Source organism: Helicoverpa armigera, chromosome 19 (assembly GCF_030705265.1).
Source record: "Helicoverpa armigera isolate CAAS_96S chromosome 19, ASM3070526v1, whole genome shotgun sequence".
Taxonomy (NCBI): Eukaryota; Metazoa; Arthropoda; class Insecta; order Lepidoptera; family Noctuidae; genus Helicoverpa; species Helicoverpa armigera.
In genome coordinates this window covers 11,035,545-11,053,290 of record NC_087138.1, presented here as the reverse complement: position 1 = coordinate 11,053,290, position 17,746 = coordinate 11,035,545, and the positions used below count along the sequence as shown (strand labels likewise).

Genomic DNA, 17,746 nt, shown 5'->3' with positions numbered 1-17,746 from the left:
CATCAAAGACCAGCCTTAAACTAAGAAACTACCAAAAGGAATAATATTTAATGGCTAGCCTTCTTTTGCTATGCCGTAAAGGGTCCTAAAGAGTTTCCAGACCATGCTGGTTCTACAAGAGGACACATAATTGTTTCATAGAAATTAACTTATTGAAACAAGGCAAAATATGCCACTGGTACCATAGTATAAAGCGTAGATGAATAAAACATGAATTATAGAAGTGGGCGTGTTTGAGAAACTCAGAGTCGATAAACCGCCTGACGTCTAGACTCGCATCATTTACTTTAATAACTTCATCATAATAAAGTGAATCGCTCTGTTGAAGTATTCCACGACATCCTTAGGTCGACAACATGCGACTGGGTCAGGCAAATCTTTACTTTTTATTGAACTTCAAATCCTTTGTATTAGATCTCGGAATCGAAAATATTTCTGACGTTTTCTTGTTTGTCCACAAAAACGAGCGACAAATGCGGAAGAAACCGTTCATGTAATTTAAGTGAGCTTTTTTCTAACAGCTAGAGGCCAAACTATCCTGTAGTTAAAGGTTATTTACCCGGGCTTTGGAGAAGGCGCTGCTTTGATAATAATGACACACAGTATGAAGCAAACGAATGGCTGGTAACCTAGTGTATCTGGTTATGAGCAGTTCGTTGTCTGAGTACTTTGTTGTGTAACGCGATGTGTGCGACAGGTGGTGAAGGTGTGGCCGGAGCGCGGCGCGGTGCAGGTGTACAACCCCAAGGGGCAGGACAAGATGTTCACGTACGACGCCGCCTACGACGCCAGCGCCGACACGCAGACCATGTACGACGAGATGGTGAGTTGCACACTCTTACATTTACTGTAGCTTAGTACTCAATTACTAGGAGGCCCTACCAATAGTGGCTTCTCGTTACATGCCTATAATGCCCAAAATGCCCAATGGATATAAGGCATCTGAATAGTGGATGTTTCTTCCAGTAGAAGTTCTATGTGGCTCATTCATCTACAATTCTACATAATAACTCGAACAACTGTGAGCTGGCCCTTATCGATTTATAAATTACAGATCACGGTAATAAACCTATGTATGGATTGGTAATAGTCGCGGGACTAGAGTAAATGCAGTTTTAAATAGTTCGCTTTGGTGCACGTGCCCCGCAGTTCACTCTCATGTCTTAAGAAGTGGTCATGCTCTGTTCCATCAATCAAACATAGCAAGACTCACGAGTATTACCATAGGTAACCACTAACCTTTGAATGGGATCTGCATTGAAATGTAACGTCAGCAGAATGAGAGTTCATTCTGAAACGTTTTGTATGAATTTAGATAAAAATAGTTCATCGATAATAGAGTGTGCCTCTAACTAACATCTCCACTTAATAATTCAGTCCATTTATTTTTGTCTCAGTATGTTTATGAGGTTTCATAAAGTTTCATATTTTTAAATAGATGTTGTAGCTCGTTCCATAACAATGTTATCTTGACTCTTATTGAAAGAGAATAAACTTGATTCCTCAAGTGTAGTGGAGTTGTACAATGAAACCGTGTTAGATCAGAGCATAATACGTATTAGTGTGTTAGCGCAGGAAGTGTGTCAGTTTCAGTGGAGCGTTGTATAATATATCGTAAACGTACGAATATCAGGAGAAATCTGTTGGTCCGCGCGGCGCATTCCCCCGCGCGACGCACGCGCGCCCGCGCCACGCTGCTCTTGCCAAAATATTGCTCTGCAGCCGGAGCTGAGGCGAGTCCACGACCACCATACAGTATAAACCCATGTACTTACAGGGATCTATTACGTGAAGCTTCACGCATCTTTATGATTACACGTCCTCTTAAGCTCTTACTTCACGTTCCTAGCATTATTTTGATGTTCATTTACCTCTATAATGATGTTAGCCTTCTGTATGTATATTTATGTATTATTCCGCATGCACTGGATTCGACGTGACAAGATATTTTATTTTAGAGAATAGATTTTGTTACTGTGTTGAACATTCCCGGGAATGTACAGTTTGGTAATTATTAATATTAGCTATAGCAAGTGAACATGTGATCCAACACGCGGAATTGTTGATTGCTCCCGTGATTTATTGATCAGATACACGCTTTGTGGGTTTAACACATCGTTTTACGCATTCTACGCTCGATAGATACCTTCGCGTTGAAAATAATTTTGTCATCATATCATATCGATTTCTTGATACATGTTACCTATCAAGGATAATCGAGGCACCAAAAAATCCTAAGTGAAATACATAGTTAGGTAGATATACTCATCCTAGTTTTCGGGTTCACCGTGTTGACCACATAAGTGCAATGCACAAATAGCCAAATATGAGGTGTAATAGGAAAACAGGTAGACAGTACGTAACGCGAGGCAGTCAGGTGACGCTAATCATATAATGGCGTGCGGCGAGAGTCCGAATCGAGCAGTCCGATGTATCACCGGCGGCACGCGACGCCGCCCGGCGCCGGGAGCTGACCCTCTGTGCCATTAAGGCCTCAAACCAGGATATACTGAACTTCTCTAACCCATGCATACAAAACATACTTTACATACTTAACGGCTTTCTATTTGGTTATATGGTAGCCTCATTCTTTTAACTTATGATCGTCAAAGACGGGTGCTTGAAACGCTGTCATATAAAAGCTTATGAGTCCAGTTGATACGGATGCACTCGTACTCCATAAATTCCCCTGGTTGAACAGTAATGGCGGCGGGTGGGCGCAAGGCTGACTCCGCGGCGTCTGGGCGACGCGCTATTAATGTTGTCCAGCTGATCGCTTGGCAACGCGCCGCTCTTGAGCTTGACTTTGAAACTTTACGATCTAGTTCACGTTCTCGATCTCCGATACATACCTGAACGTCTATGTAGATCAGCAATTACGCCTGTGCTTACTATTGGTCAGCTTATAATGTTAGTAAATGTTTAATTTGAAGCGGGTAATTTGCGTTGGCACTGAACTGAATAAAATCTGCAATAGGCACGCAATATAAAAGCTTAGCTCGTTACTACACTACTGGTAGGTACTGCAAATGTGGCTGTAGACTGAGTACACAATCTCAATGTCAATTAAAGCGTGCGATGTGGTTCTATGAGCGCTCGCATGCGGAAGGTAGCATCTTGCAGTGGCGGTAGCGCGCGGGCGTTCCCTTCCACTTTCTGTGGCTTGCCTTGGCGAGATCGAAGGTCTTCAATGGTAGATGTTTTCTTCAAAATGCTGTGATTCAGCGTCGGCGTAGGCGGCGAGTACGAGACCAACCTCGCCGCGGCTGTATGGGCGGCTGGTTTGTGTTAGCGATTACTAATCCATTGTACTAGCACTATAATAGGAAATAACAGATAGACCGCGCGTACCTACTCGCGGTGAGTTAGCCTGTAAAAAAGAAACAATGCTTTTATAAGCTGTCACGTCAAAATGAACACAAGTGTTTACGAAGATATCCGCATTAGACTAAACTTCTAGTCCTTGTCATAGTTAAAGGCGGTTTACAAATATGACTTCATATTTTTTTCATTCTTTATGCATAAACGTCGCAATTTTAGCATATACCGGCAGCTTAGAGTAGTTTTATTGCAGTTTATGGGTCATATTCAAAAAAATTGTATATTAAAACGTCCAACAGAGTTATTCTTTTTTAAAGAATAGCTACTAGCTAATTACTCTTAAAACAGAATAAACATTTATTTCAGCATTATGAAAAACAAAAATAACGCCCCATAATCCTCAATGAATGATTAATTTTAAAAGAAAACTACAACGTAGAACATTTGTTTTCATATAAGCAATGCGTGTCCACATTCTTGGCGCGACATTTAGAAAACATTTTATTATTCAATATTAGTATTTTAACTGACAAATAATTGATTTCTTAGCAAAGCATTGTGGAACCTGAAGGAATTTGCTAAAATTATCATGAAATATAACACGCAGAATTCAGGAATAATTAATTAAAGCAAGTCTTGATTTCACTTCATTTCTGTTATTCCTGTCTGTTACATTAGTAATTTTAATATTTTTGTAGTAGTTATCAAAATTATTATACCTAAAACATTAGCAACTGAACTGTCAAAGAATCGACGAATCAAAATGTTCGGTAATTTTGTTAAGCGCAACAAGCACGAAATATTGTGGTGCAGTGATTATTCGACAATTAAAAGTTACTTATTACTGTGAGACTTTTAAAGTATCAGTAAGTACTTTTACTGTTTTATAACTCAGCTTAGAATAAATGTATATTGACACTATCACTGTACTATACAAGTTTCGTATAAAGTAAGAATTAGCATTGAAAAGAGATTTTTAGATTAGACACAAGCAATTTATTCATATCGGTTATCATATCGATTACTTTTTTCTGTGACGTAACAGATATGAACGGTTAAGGTTTGTTCACTGTGTACGTACCGAGATAAAAACGTATTTAATCAAACCTACCACTTTTCTTTTTATTTTATAATTTTATAAAGGTATCTTTACGAAAAGTCGACATGAACAGAGTAAATAAAAATCAATCCACTAATAAAATATAAAACTCGAAAATGTTTTCTATCGATATACATTTTTACAATCGATATTTGCAGGTAACATCATGTATTATAATGGGATAAGTTTGGGATAGTTACCTACCTACGAATGGCTTTAGTTCGGGTATAAGAATTGCTGTGGGGTTTGTTTTAGAATATTTAATATTTATGTATTAAGGTTTTCTTTTCTTCACAGGCAATATGCCACTAACACCAGGTGGACGACAGCGAAATTATAGAGAACAATTCGAATACTACTATCTACTTATTTTCTTTTAAAAGTGCGTCGTTATATACTGACCCTAATAATTCGTCTCTGTTACTTTTCCGTTATAACAATATAGCTTTCCTATCTGTTTCATATCTGTTTTTTACAATTTTTTTGAAAACGACCCTTATACAATGCACGTCCGTGACATCGAGTACGAGGCGAGATACAGCTTCAGATAGAGCGCGCCGCGTTACTCACTCACAAACTAATTCAATTTGTTAACGTAGCTCTACTTTAATTGTTGATTATTTGCGCTTATGAATCGCCATTCATATTGAAATTGCCGTGAAAATAGATATTGTTGTCCGATCGCCTTTTGTTAAGCAAATAATTGATTGCGCGCGGTTGGAATAATGCGCTGAGTACTAACAACACCCAGCTCCAGTTGCTGTCGGTAACGCAGCAGGTCTTAAACTCTATGCAATTAATTAATCCAGTTAATAGTACAAAGACTACTGCGAGTTACGGCTGGTAGGTACTAATATTTTGGTAGACGTTGTATTATGCGTAGAGGCACAAAGGAACAAGAAGAAGAATTTTCACGCATCGCGTTGATTGAACCTTCTGCAAAATATTGTATGTTGGCTCGCGCGACCAAGGCTGTATGCGCGCTAAGCTCATAGTGACGTCACTCCTCTATAACATCGTAGCGACCTTTTTCAGAACGATCATGTGTTTGCTTTTTATCGACACTTCGTAAAATTATATTTATCTCAATGAAATCATGACTGCGATACGGAAATTCAAGTCGTATCGAATAGAACCGATTGCTGATTAGCGTAATTTTGTTATGTACAGGACTAATTTGTGTATTGAGAAACAAAACATCCATTCTTATGTAGTTATGTAATCCTCAAATGTCATGATTGTATAGTACGCTTGCAGTAAACATTAAGAAAATTATCGTGGTAATTTCGAGCACCCAAAAAGCTGCATCACATATTGACATCATGACCATCACTTATGTAACGTCAGCTGTATTCGCAGTAACGAGTAAAGAAGTAAACAAAAATGGCCACATTTACATCGTGGTTCCGTAGCACGGGGGGCTGCAGTATAGAGCCTCCGGAGCCGTCTTGCTCACGCGCATACTCGCCGCTTATATGCCGATGTGAACTAATGCAATGCCCTATTATTCAAATAGCATTTCAAACAATTAGTACTTACTTCCGATTACTTTTGAAATGACTAGTACTTTTATTTGTGTAACATTTTTGAATTGTATTTGTATGAGCCATAAATTGAACTACTTTTCATCCCATCATCTCGGAAAGAGTAGTTTTACCCTTTGATATCTGAGCGTAGAAGCCGTTTTTATCCTCTAGAGCGGCAAAGTGATTTGAATTTAGAACATCGTGTGCAATACTCCATTTGTGACAATCTTGATAAGACTTTTCAAACACATACATATTAAACAAATAAAATACTGCTTAAAATAATTATTCAATTAATTACGTAATTTTTATTATTGTTTTTACATAGATTTTTAACCTCGTTTCATTTTTAAAGTGAGTTATCAAATAAATGAACTTTAATAGGCACTTATTTTTAATTTGATACTCATATGTGCGCGCCATTTTGTTTTTTTGCATTTAGTAATTTCCTCGATGAGGTGGGATGAAAAGTTACGTGTTGCACTCCAGTGCAAAGATTTTTCACCTTGTGCTCTTTTGATTCCCTCGCTATCGCTCAGGATTCTAAAATTGTTTAGAATCGCTTCGCTTCGCTTGCTCGGTCATCAAAATTGAACCCGCGGTTAAAAAGCAACTTTGCACTCTTGTATAACAAATAACTATTATGGCGTATGTAGTAGTTCTTATTACTCCAAAAGTTCCCATGCAGTGTAATAATGATGTGCGAGCGAGGAGTGACGGTGGCGTGTTGCAGGTGCGGCCGCTGGTGGCGTCGGTGCTGGACGGGTTCAACGGGTGCGTGTTCGCGTACGGACAGACGGGCACCGGCAAGACGCACACCATGGAGGGCACGGCCGAGCACGAGGGCATCATCCCGCGCGCCTTCCGCCACATCTGGGCGCACATCGAGAACAGCGCCTCGCCCGACGTCACGCACCTCGTCTCCTGCTCCTACATCGAGCTCTACCTCGAGGACGTGCGCGACCTGCTCGCCAAAGACTGCAAGAAGCTCACCATTAGGGGACAGGTACGTCTCATGTTGCCCACTCTCAACTCAACCAATATTAGCGACGTCAATAGGACAGGTGCGATGTTGAGCCACCATGGCGCGCGCTCGTCATCGGGGTCACGGTTATGTTTAATTGTAAATAGTGGGACTTTGCTGTGTTTGTCATTATAATTATGTATTTGGATTTCCATTTGTAATGTTTGTTAAATAATGGTCGTTTGGACTGAACAGTTTTCATGATTATTTTAGAACATTACCATTACAATGGCTTGCTCGTTAGTATGTGGCTACAATGCCGGTAATTATTGCGCGGAAATAAATTAACGCGAAGTTTAGCAACTTCCCTCTGTTCGTGAATGCCTTTACGAATACGTACATATTGAATCCTTAATTGCGTTCCTTTGTGTATTAAACATTACGGAGTTATGACAGGCATTTGATTGAGGTGGTCAGTTGACACCACACCATCGGAGAGGCGAGCGTGTATACAGTCGCAATCACGCATCGCGACATTCACTTTCGTCTTAATTTATTTACCATTATAGTGTCTAAGACAAAATATGAAATCATCCCTTAAGTTCATACAGTTCCATCCAGAGTTTAGAGCAGAAGTCCCTGTAATGGCGAGTACAAGCCAGCAGCACCCGCATTCTTGTTAACTAATGTGTTATGTGGCGATGTACGAAGTGAGCCTTCTGCGGAGTGTAGTTGTGTGCTCGTCATTTGTTCGACAAATACAATTGTATAACCGTGACGGTGTGACATAACACGCGCCAGCTGACGCCCCAACGACCAATATTTCACGGCGCATTAGCACAGAATGCTGACCCCCTCCATACACCACATTCATCACTTGACTGCAACCATTGACAACATTATACACAGCTTTCAGTCTGTACAAACTCTTTTTTACTGCAAAGAAACTGTTTTGGTATGAAAATGCACTGAAAAAGTTGACGTGAGTTCGAGGAAATTGATAAAGTCAATGTCATAAGAAAGAATTAAAGTGATTATTTTTTTTATCGTTTATTGATAATGTGTGATTATTGATGATGTATTAGACGCGAAGGACAGGTGGTACAGCTGTGTCGGCGCGCGTCATCGCACCGGTGCCGCTTCCTCCCATTCTTCTAATTGACGAGCTTGCTTGCATTTGGCTGAAGCGTATTTACAGAGTGTACATAGCCAAAACGCATCCATAGGAAACTGCTCGCTGATATTTTGTAATGCTATTTTTTAATTTGTGATTTCAAAGTATACACGAATTTTGCGTACTGCTCGCGTATAATTCGTAGTTTAGACGTGCACATGCATCTTTCCAATTTATACACGGTCAAATTTAACTATACAAAATTAATATTAGGTAAAGCAATAAATAAAAATGGCTTTTGAATCTGAATTTGTTTATTAAAAATGCTAATTAAACAGGCTTCTTTTTAATATCATTATTCGCCCCCAAAAATGTATGTTGCCTTCTAAATTATTAGGTCAGCCACAATTTATTTATACAACAATTAATGAGCATCTAAATAATACTATCTTAGCCACTAGTTATCTTCTAAGTAAACCACTCTAAATACAACTCAGCATGATGGTTATTTTTTAGCATCTAAATTTGTAGCAGGCATTCTAACAGTAAACTTCTAAAATACTATTAAATGACATCATAAAATATATTTAATTAGCTTCTAATTTTTTAACTCAGTACGTTTAAAATGTAAGCAAGCAACATGCAGCAAGCATCGCTTCTGTCACGGCTCCGGTGCTGCGGGGCTCCGGCGGTCCCATGCGAGCTTATCGTCGCAGATGGTTTTCACGCTCACCACCGCAGCTTCGGCTTGCTGGCCGGCTCTGCCGACCAGCCTCAGCCGCGTCGGCGGGCGTTAAAACCTGCGCCTCAGCTCGCAGGCCGCCTCGCCCTCCGCGCCTACGCGGTTTTGAATTGCACTCTAGGGGTAGGGCAGACAAGACTACGTAGAGTCGGTTTTGCAGCGATTCGTTTTCGTCACTAACTTCAATTTTTAATACAATGTTTTTTAATTGAACGAGAATTATTAATATTTAAATTAAATGCTAGGTCGTGTTTTAATCAAAATGGCGAGCATGCAACTGCTCGCGAATAGATTGGAATCGTAAAGTTTTTCGCACCTATTCCCATGTATACACGATTAGTTTGCATGCGGACTAGCACTGTATATTATGGAACAAAGCAAGTTACTTTGGCCACTACAAAATATATGCGAGTATTTGCGTACTGCTGCTGTATACATCGGAAGACTTTGTATAAAAAGTGAATTCCAATCTATTCGCGACTAGTTTCACACGCTTGCGTACTAGCCATGTATATACTGTAAATACGCTTGGCTGAAAGCCAACATCATTCTATGCTCTTGACGAACTTTATAGCGAATTACGTAATGGAAAGTGTTCATGATCAATATTTATAATTTTAGAAGTTCAAAAATATTATTGTAACGGAGTTGTCTCATGGCTCGATAGATGGCGTTGTCGCATTTAAATGCGCGCTATGGTTTCGTTACCAGCAGATGCATAAGACACCAATTTTTTTTGTAATAAAAAAACCAGCTTAGAACAGATCACAGATGTGGTTTCATTTATATTCAACCCTTCTAGTGCATCTCAATTAGGTCAGCAGATCAACTAGTAGTTTAGCTAGAAAACATTGGTCCATCGACCCTGGATATCAGACCCAGATTAGTCTGAAGTTTTTGTTAGATAGCGGTGTCAGCTTAGGCCCGCACCCCATAGTACTCGCAGTGGATCGCTGCGGCAAAGGTACTGGGATTCCCGCTCAGGCAGCAACAGTGCTGTGGGAATTTAGTTCAACGTGACGCTAAAGAGGGCGCCACTAGTACATCGAGTTCACCGAGGGACACTTCGACGTTTCGAGCTTCACGTCGACTCAGGGGCAGCGTGACGTCACAGAGGACGTTACGCGCAGTTTCATCAGTGGCCACTGAGGGCGCCACTAGTACGAGACTTAGTGCAGCCTACGGGTTTGTGTGAGTGAAGTGAAATCGTGAGTACAATTTCATCAATTAAACATCAGCACAATTTAATTAATTATACATCAGCAGTGACGATTAATAAAATTGCGCCGCAAATCTTGCCAAGCCATATTGAACTATTTTACAAAGAAGATTTTAACTTTAAGTTTTACTTTATATTGTTGTCAAAGTGTGCATGTTAAGTTAAGGACTTAGAATAATTTTATAAAAAACGAGGGAACGGGGAATCCATGCCCGATTTCCGTCAGAGTGTATTAGTTTTAAAACACTTGTAAAATTTTACGGTCATATTTGGACTTAGAAAAATATTTTAAGTTTACAAAATTTGCAGTACACATTTTTTTTTTTGTTTATTTATTTGCCTGTGTGTTTTGTTTATAATTTGGTTGTTTATTTACACATACATAGAGTTCACTTAATATATTTTTAATTTTAATAGTACATATTCTTAATTTATTTACCTTATTATTTCGATATCAATTTACTTATTTACTTTATTAATTTGATATCAATTTACACTTTTCTTTGCATTTGTTTATTTCATTAAATTTGCATTTGTTTGATAATTAAGATGGAGGGCAAAATGAATATATTAAAAGACCTTCAGAATGTTATACAAAAGACTTATACTAATTTCAAAAAGTGTCCAAAGGATAGACTTACTATAGAATACATACAAGCTAGACTTGAATTATTAGAAACCGATTGGTCTACATTTAAAAATACAAAATTACAACTCTATGGTCAATTTAAATTGGAAGACATAATTGAAAAAATTGATGATATATACGATACGACAGAAGATACTTACATAGCATGCAAATGTTTGATGAAATCTAAGCTTAATAAAATTGATGTTAAAGAATCGCAATCATCGCAATCGCAATCCAATAATAATTCATTGAAGTCATCTAGTTCCATTGCAAAGTTGCCAAAGATAACTATACCAACTTTCTCTGGAAAGTACAATGAATGGACAACTTTTCACGATTTGTTCATTTCTTTGGTACATAATAACACATCTTTGGATAATGTACAAAAACTGCATTATCTTAAAGGCCACCTTACTGGTGAAGCCGAGCAGTTGATTAGGCATACTCCGATAACAGATGCCAATTATAGCGAATGTTGGTCTCTTTTAGAGAAGCGCTATGCCAATAAAAAGTATTTAACCAATTGTATATTGAAAAGGTTGTTCGGCCAAAAACGCTTAAATATAGAATCAGCTTCTTCATTAAAGGAGTTATTAGATACCACAAATGATTGTTTAAATGCGTTAAAAAATTTGAATATTGACGTGAGTACGTGGGACGTTATCATTATTCATATAGTGACGTTTAAATTAGATACTGAAACTCGCAAACAGTGGGAGTTAAGTATTTCCAACGACTCCAGCAACGAGTTGCCCACCTTTGAACAGTTCAAGCTATTTATTGAAAGTCGGTTTCGCGCTTTAGAGTGTATAGAACCAAAGAAGGCTGTGACTCACCAGGGCAATAACAGTTCACACTTATTTCATAGTTCAAAGGCAATGCTAGTCACAAAGTCTTCCAATCTACGCTGCGAATATTGCACAGAACCGCATAAGCTATGCTTCTGTAAACAATTTGCAAAACAACCTTTAGAGAATAGGCGCGAGTTTGTCGCAAAACACAAAATATGCTTTAATTGTTTAGGCGGAAACCATACAGTATATGACTGTAAGAAGCAGACCTGCTGCCGAGTTTGCAAAAGGCGCCACCACTCTTTGTTGCATCTGAACAGAGAACCAAACTCAGAAGCTGATGGCCAAAATGCTCCAACAAGGTCGGCTACCGATATCGCTAGTTCTTCGACCAGTGATAATATTGTGGCCTGCTTTTCGACAGGCAGAATTCCTAAGGTCAGACAGGTTTTATTAGCCACTGCGTTAGTAAAAGCTGAGTCCAGTATAGGCGAAGTACAAATAGTTCGAGCCTTGCTAGATCAGGGCTCTCAGGCTTGTTTCATAACTGAAGCCACTGTACAACTGCTTCGATTAAAGAAAATTCCGGTCCATGGCGTTGTGTCTGGTTTGGGAAATGACAGATCAACCATTTCTAAACACATGGTAAATCTAACGATTAAATCCACGGTAGATCACGAGTTTCAACTTACAGTAAAGGCATATGTTTTAAGCAAGATTACTTCGTATTTACCTGAGCGAAGTATTAATCCCAGTTCATTGGAATGGATTAATATCAAAGGTATGTCTCTCGCTGATCCGTATTGTAACACGCCCAATAGAATTGACGTTCTGTTAGGTGCGGACGCTTACTGCGATATTGTAAAGGAAGGCATAGTAAAGGGTCCTTCAGGTAGTTTGATAGTGCAGAACACCTCTTTAGGATGGGTCCTTTCTGGTGTAGTCAGTTTAGATAGTGATTATTCAGAACACCATTCTAAAAACATAAGCGTGCACTGTGCTCAGTTTAATGAAGAAAATCTATTGAAACAGTTTTGGGAAATAGAAGAAATGATTAGTACAAAGAAAATTCTTACTCCAGAAGAACAGAAATGTGAAGATTTATATATTAAAACTACAAAGAGAGATGATACAGGAAGATACATTGTACGATTACCATTTCGAGACCAAGATCCAGCATGTAAGGGCGGAAATTCACGGGACATCGCTGAAATAAGATTTAAATCCTTGGAGAAGAGACTGAATAAGAACACAGAATTAAAAGAACAATATACACAAGTAATCAATGAATATTTACAGTTAGGACATATGAGAGCTGTAAAAGAAGGAGATAGTAATAAAAACAACGCGGTGTATTTACCCCACCACGCAGTAATTAGGGAGGATAAGACCACAACAAAGGTTCGTGTTGTTTTCAACGCCTCTGAGAAAAACAAAAACGGAATTTCACTCAACGATACTCTTATGGTGGGACCAACCTTGCAAGCCGATTTGAGACATACGGTGATGAAATGGCGAGTACACAGGATTGGTATTGTAGCGGACATAATCAAAATGTATCGCCAGGTCAGAATAGCGGACGAAGACGCCATTTTTCAGAGAATACTCTGGCGCGACAGTCCTGAAAAACCTATTAGAGATTATGAGCTGATTACAGTAACTTTCGGTACTGCTTCGGCGCCATACCAAGCAGTCAGATCACTACACCAGGTTGCCTACGACGAAGGAGACAAATATCCTCTTGCAACTGAAAGAGTATTACATTGTTTTTATATGGATGATTTAATGGTAGGATGTAATAGCCTCGAAGAGGGTGTAGAAGTATGTAAACAGTTAAATGAATTGTTAGGAAAAGGTGGATTTCAATTACAAAAATGGAATAGCAACGATCAAGAATTATTAGATAAAATAAGTTCAATAAATATAAATAAAGTAGTACACGAAATAGGTCAAACAAACATAGAAACTGAGGAAAATAAGGGTAGAAAGGAAAGGTTAGAAAGTAAATTAGAAAGTAAGGATATAGAAATTAAGTTAGATAGTACTATAAAAATTTTAGGTCTTACCTGGAACCGCCGTGAAGATTGTTTTCAATACTCAGTAACCCTTTCTCCGCTGTCAAGTTCACCTGTAACAAAAAGATCTATCATATCAGACATAGCTCGTTTATTCGACCCACTAGGATGGTTAGCTCCTAGTGTGGTATTGGCAAAGATATTTATACAGGAACTATGGCTCACCGGTGTGAATTGGGATGAGCAATTGAATGATAGCTTAGTAACCAAGTGGCGTACTTACCGCGAAGAGTTGTCACTACTCAAAAGGGTTCAGGTACCTCGTTGGATCCGTACAACTGGGGATGATAATATCGAGTTACACGGCTTTAGTGACGCCTCGAAAGCAGCATACGCAGCCGTAGTTTACCTGAGAACTATTAATTTAGCGGGAGAAATTCACGTCTCATTGTTGGTGGCTAAAACAAGAGTAGCGCCCATCAAGCAGGTCAGCATTCCTAGATTGGAGCTTTGTGGCGCAGTACTTTTGTCAAAACTTTTGACAGAAGCAACAGAGGTTTTAAATATTTCAAAGGACAAGGTCTTTGCATGGACGGACTCTACAGTAGTGCTATCGTGGCTAAGCAGTCACCCTAGCAGATGGAAGACGTTTGTTGCGAACAGGACCTCGGAGATATTGGGCAATATTAGTTCAACTCAATGGTTTCATGTGTCAACCAAAGAGAATCCAGCCGACTGCGCTTCCAGGGGGCTAAACCCCAGTTCGTTAGTGGAAAGCAAATTATGGTTTTCTGGTCCGCCATTCCTGAAAAACAATTTAGTTGAATACAAAAGGCCAAAGGAATTAAAAACGGAGTTAGAACAAATAAAAGTACATACCGCTGTAGTTACTGATAAGTTAGATTTAGATAAATATTCTAGTTTAAGTAAATTAGTTAGAGTAGTCGCCTATTGCAGAAGATTTTTAAAAAAGGACAAGCACGGTACAAAGTATTTAACAGTTCACGAAATAGAAGCAGCATTACAAACTTGTATAAAAAAAGTTCAAATAGAAACATTCTCAACTGAGTATACACAATTAAAAGAGAAAGGTTATTTAACGATAAAATCAAGTAAATTAAAATCACTTTGCCCTTTTCTTGATAAAATGGGTATCATTAGAATTCGAGGACGAGTCGAAAAGTCAGAGCTAGCGGAGCAAGTAAAACACCCTATAGTTCTACCACATTCTCATCATCTGACTCATCTTATAGTTGCAGATGCTCACGAAAAGACTCTGCATGGTGGTCCTCAATTAATGGCAAACTTTTTAAGGTCCGCTTATTGGATAATAAGTGCTAGATCTCTGATTCAACAATACGTGCGTAAATGCGTTACTTGTGCAAAACAAAGGGCTAACGTTAAAAATCAACTAATGGGAGATCTACCGTCGGTTCGTTGTATTCCAGCCAGACCATTCTTGCATAGTGGCGTGGACTATGCGGGGCCCATTAGCATCAGAACAAGTAAGGGGCGTGGGCATCGGGCCTATAAGGGCTACATTTGCCTATTTGTTTGCATGACCACGCGAGCTATTCACTTAGAGGTAGTCAGTGACATGACCACGCAGGCATTTTTGGCGGCATTTAGACGATTCGTGTCTCGTAGAGGTCACTGTGCTAAATTATGGAGCGATAACGGCACCAATTTTGGAGGTGCTTCTAGAGAGTTACAGCAGTTAGCTTCAATTCAGCCAGCAATAGCAGAACATTTGGAAGCAAATAATACAGAGTGGCATTTTATCCCGCCTCATGCTCCCAATTTCGGTGGTCTTTGGGAAGCGGGTGTAAAATCTACTAAGTTCCACCTTAAAAGGGTTATCGGTGAGTCCACTCTCACATACGAGGAAATGTCTACGTTCCTCAACCAAGTTGAAGCTTGCCTCAACTCACGGCCAATAAGCGTACTCAACTTTAGCGACCCTGGTGAACCACTACCTTTAACTCCCGGTCATTTTCTTATAGGAGAACCACTAATTAACGTTCCAGATAAAAATTATGAAAGTTCAAACGTAAATTATTTAACGCGTTGGCAATACGTTCAAAGGATGTTGCAATCGTTTTGGAGAAGATGGTCACATGAGTATTTATCGAATCTCATGAATAGATACAAGTGGTCGTTACAGGTTCCGGAACCTAAGTTGGGAGACATTGTTTTAATTAAAGAGGACGATTTACCTCCAAGCCGTTGGTTACTGGGCAGAGTAGTACAGAAACACCCTGGTAATGATAACCTCACCCGCGTAGTCACGTTACGTACAAATACAACAACCATAAAAAGGCCAACCAACAAGCTATGTATTTTACCGATAGTAGACTAATTAATTAAATTTAATAAGTAGTCATGCTGTTAATTTTAAGATATATACACAGTTTTTTTTTATATACACATACATGAACTTGCTGTTAATTTTAAGCTATATACACTGTTTTCTTTTTTTATATACACATGGATGAACTGTTTAAGATTATACACATTGTTTTTTTTTTTTTTACTTTACATTGTTAGCACTTAGTTAATAAGATACAATTTTCCGTATGGTTTTTTTTATTAATGAATTTAAGTTTCAACCTTTACATGTGATTTAGATCAAATAAAATCAAAGAACTTGTTTAATGAAATTATGTTACTCTTAAGCTTAGATATAAGTTGTTAGCAATAAGTTCAAATTGTAAAGGACATTCCGGCACTAAATGTCCTTGGTGGGCGGTATGTTCATGATCAATATTTATAATTTTAGAAGTTCAAAAATATTATTGTAACGGAGTTGTCTCATGGCTCGATAGATGGCGTTGTCGCATTTAAATGCGCGCTATGGTTTCGTTACCAGCAGATGCATAAGACACCAATTTTTTTTGTAATAAAAAAACCAGCTTAGAACAGATCACAGATGTGGTTTCATTTATATTCAACCCTTCTAGTGCATCTCAATTAGGTCAGCAGATCAACTAGTAGTTTAGCTAGAAAACAGAAAGCGTTTCTGTAAAAGTTTCTATTTGCCAAATGATTTCCGGAAAAATACACTACTCTTCTCAAGTGGTCCTTTTGTGGACAGGTTCCTTATCTATAGGAGAGCTAATTAAGCCCAGCGGCTGCTGTTTTATCGTTTAAGACGAGTGCCTAATGACATTGTAAGCAGGTCACGTCAATCTTATAATGAGGGTTTTTGAAATTTTTTCTGCCACCGGGTGGCGCCACGTATGCGTCTGGTCCAAACAGCTGTCAAATAGTATGGAATTGTAGGTGCCGAACTTATTGTTTATTGAAATTCTGTTATATTGGAAGTGTTATTGATTTTATTATGGACTACGGTCAGAATACGGTCATAAATAATAAGTCCGAACTAAAAATTGAGCTAAGAGAGAGGGTGCAAAAGTCACTGGTACTAAGGAAAAGCTTGTTGAAAAATTTGTTAAGACAATATGATTTAGTTTTTTTTATTTACTCAACCGCAATAGTAAAATAATAATGCAGTGCTTTAATTATAAAATAAAAAAACACTAAAATCGTTCACTATTCATAGTAAAGATAAGCACTTTGACAGTTATTAGACCTGACGACTCGGTGCTGCCACCTCGTGGATTGCCATTTTAGAAAACCCTCATTGATGCGAGCGCGCCGCGTGGGTCCTTGGCCGTCGCCGCGCCGCTGTGTGCCGCCTGTGTCGCGTGGGTCAAGGGGATACCACCATAGCCAGGTGTGCCCACGCACACGCGTACTTCCAGTTTGATAGCACACGCTGCGTTGAGCTTTCATTTGATAAGAGATGTTATCGTCCTTTTTCCCAGTATTACCTGCGTACTTTTTTAAATAACAAGTCGATATTTTTATAAGCCATAATTGGGTTTTCCTGTTCTGAGGGAAGTATATTTCCTTTCGAGATAAATGTTTGGCAAGTTTGCCAGTTAAAGTCAATAGGGGTAGAGCGCAGATAGCACTGCGTGGAGCGGTCGCCTGGCGACGTCCACTCAAACAATAGCACATGCGGTACATGTGGCGCCGCCTCGCCGCTCATGCTCGCCTGGTACTCCACGCGTGTGGCGAAATCGAAAGTACTACAAACTCGCAAAAATAACATTACTAATAATAGCCTGAATCCACTTTATTACATACATTATGCATACCAACAGTTTTTTTATTTATAAACCACATGAGTCATCATCGTAATACAGTTTTGTTAATCTACTGAGGATTTCATAGAAATAGTAATAAGATGTCCTATTTAAATGTTAAGTACAAGAGTCAGGCATTCGCAATAACTCACAACCTTGGAATGCGTCACTCG

The 17,746-nt window shown here is 38.9% G+C and overlaps 1 protein-coding gene across 2 annotated transcripts in view; it reads left to right on the top strand.

Annotated features, from left to right (window-relative positions):
• The window catches only part of LOC110375120 (kinesin-like protein Klp68D), a 37,534-nt gene that overhangs the window by 5,468 nt on the left and 14,320 nt on the right, over positions 1–17,746 (top strand). For both annotated transcript variants that reach the window (XM_021333110.3, XM_021333111.3), the window contains 2 exons: positions 698–823; positions 6,680–6,952. In XM_021333110.3, coding sequence (XP_021188785.3) covers positions 698–823; positions 6,680–6,952 — 399 coding nt within the window. The remainder of the gene's footprint in view (positions 1–697; positions 824–6,679; positions 6,953–17,746) is intronic.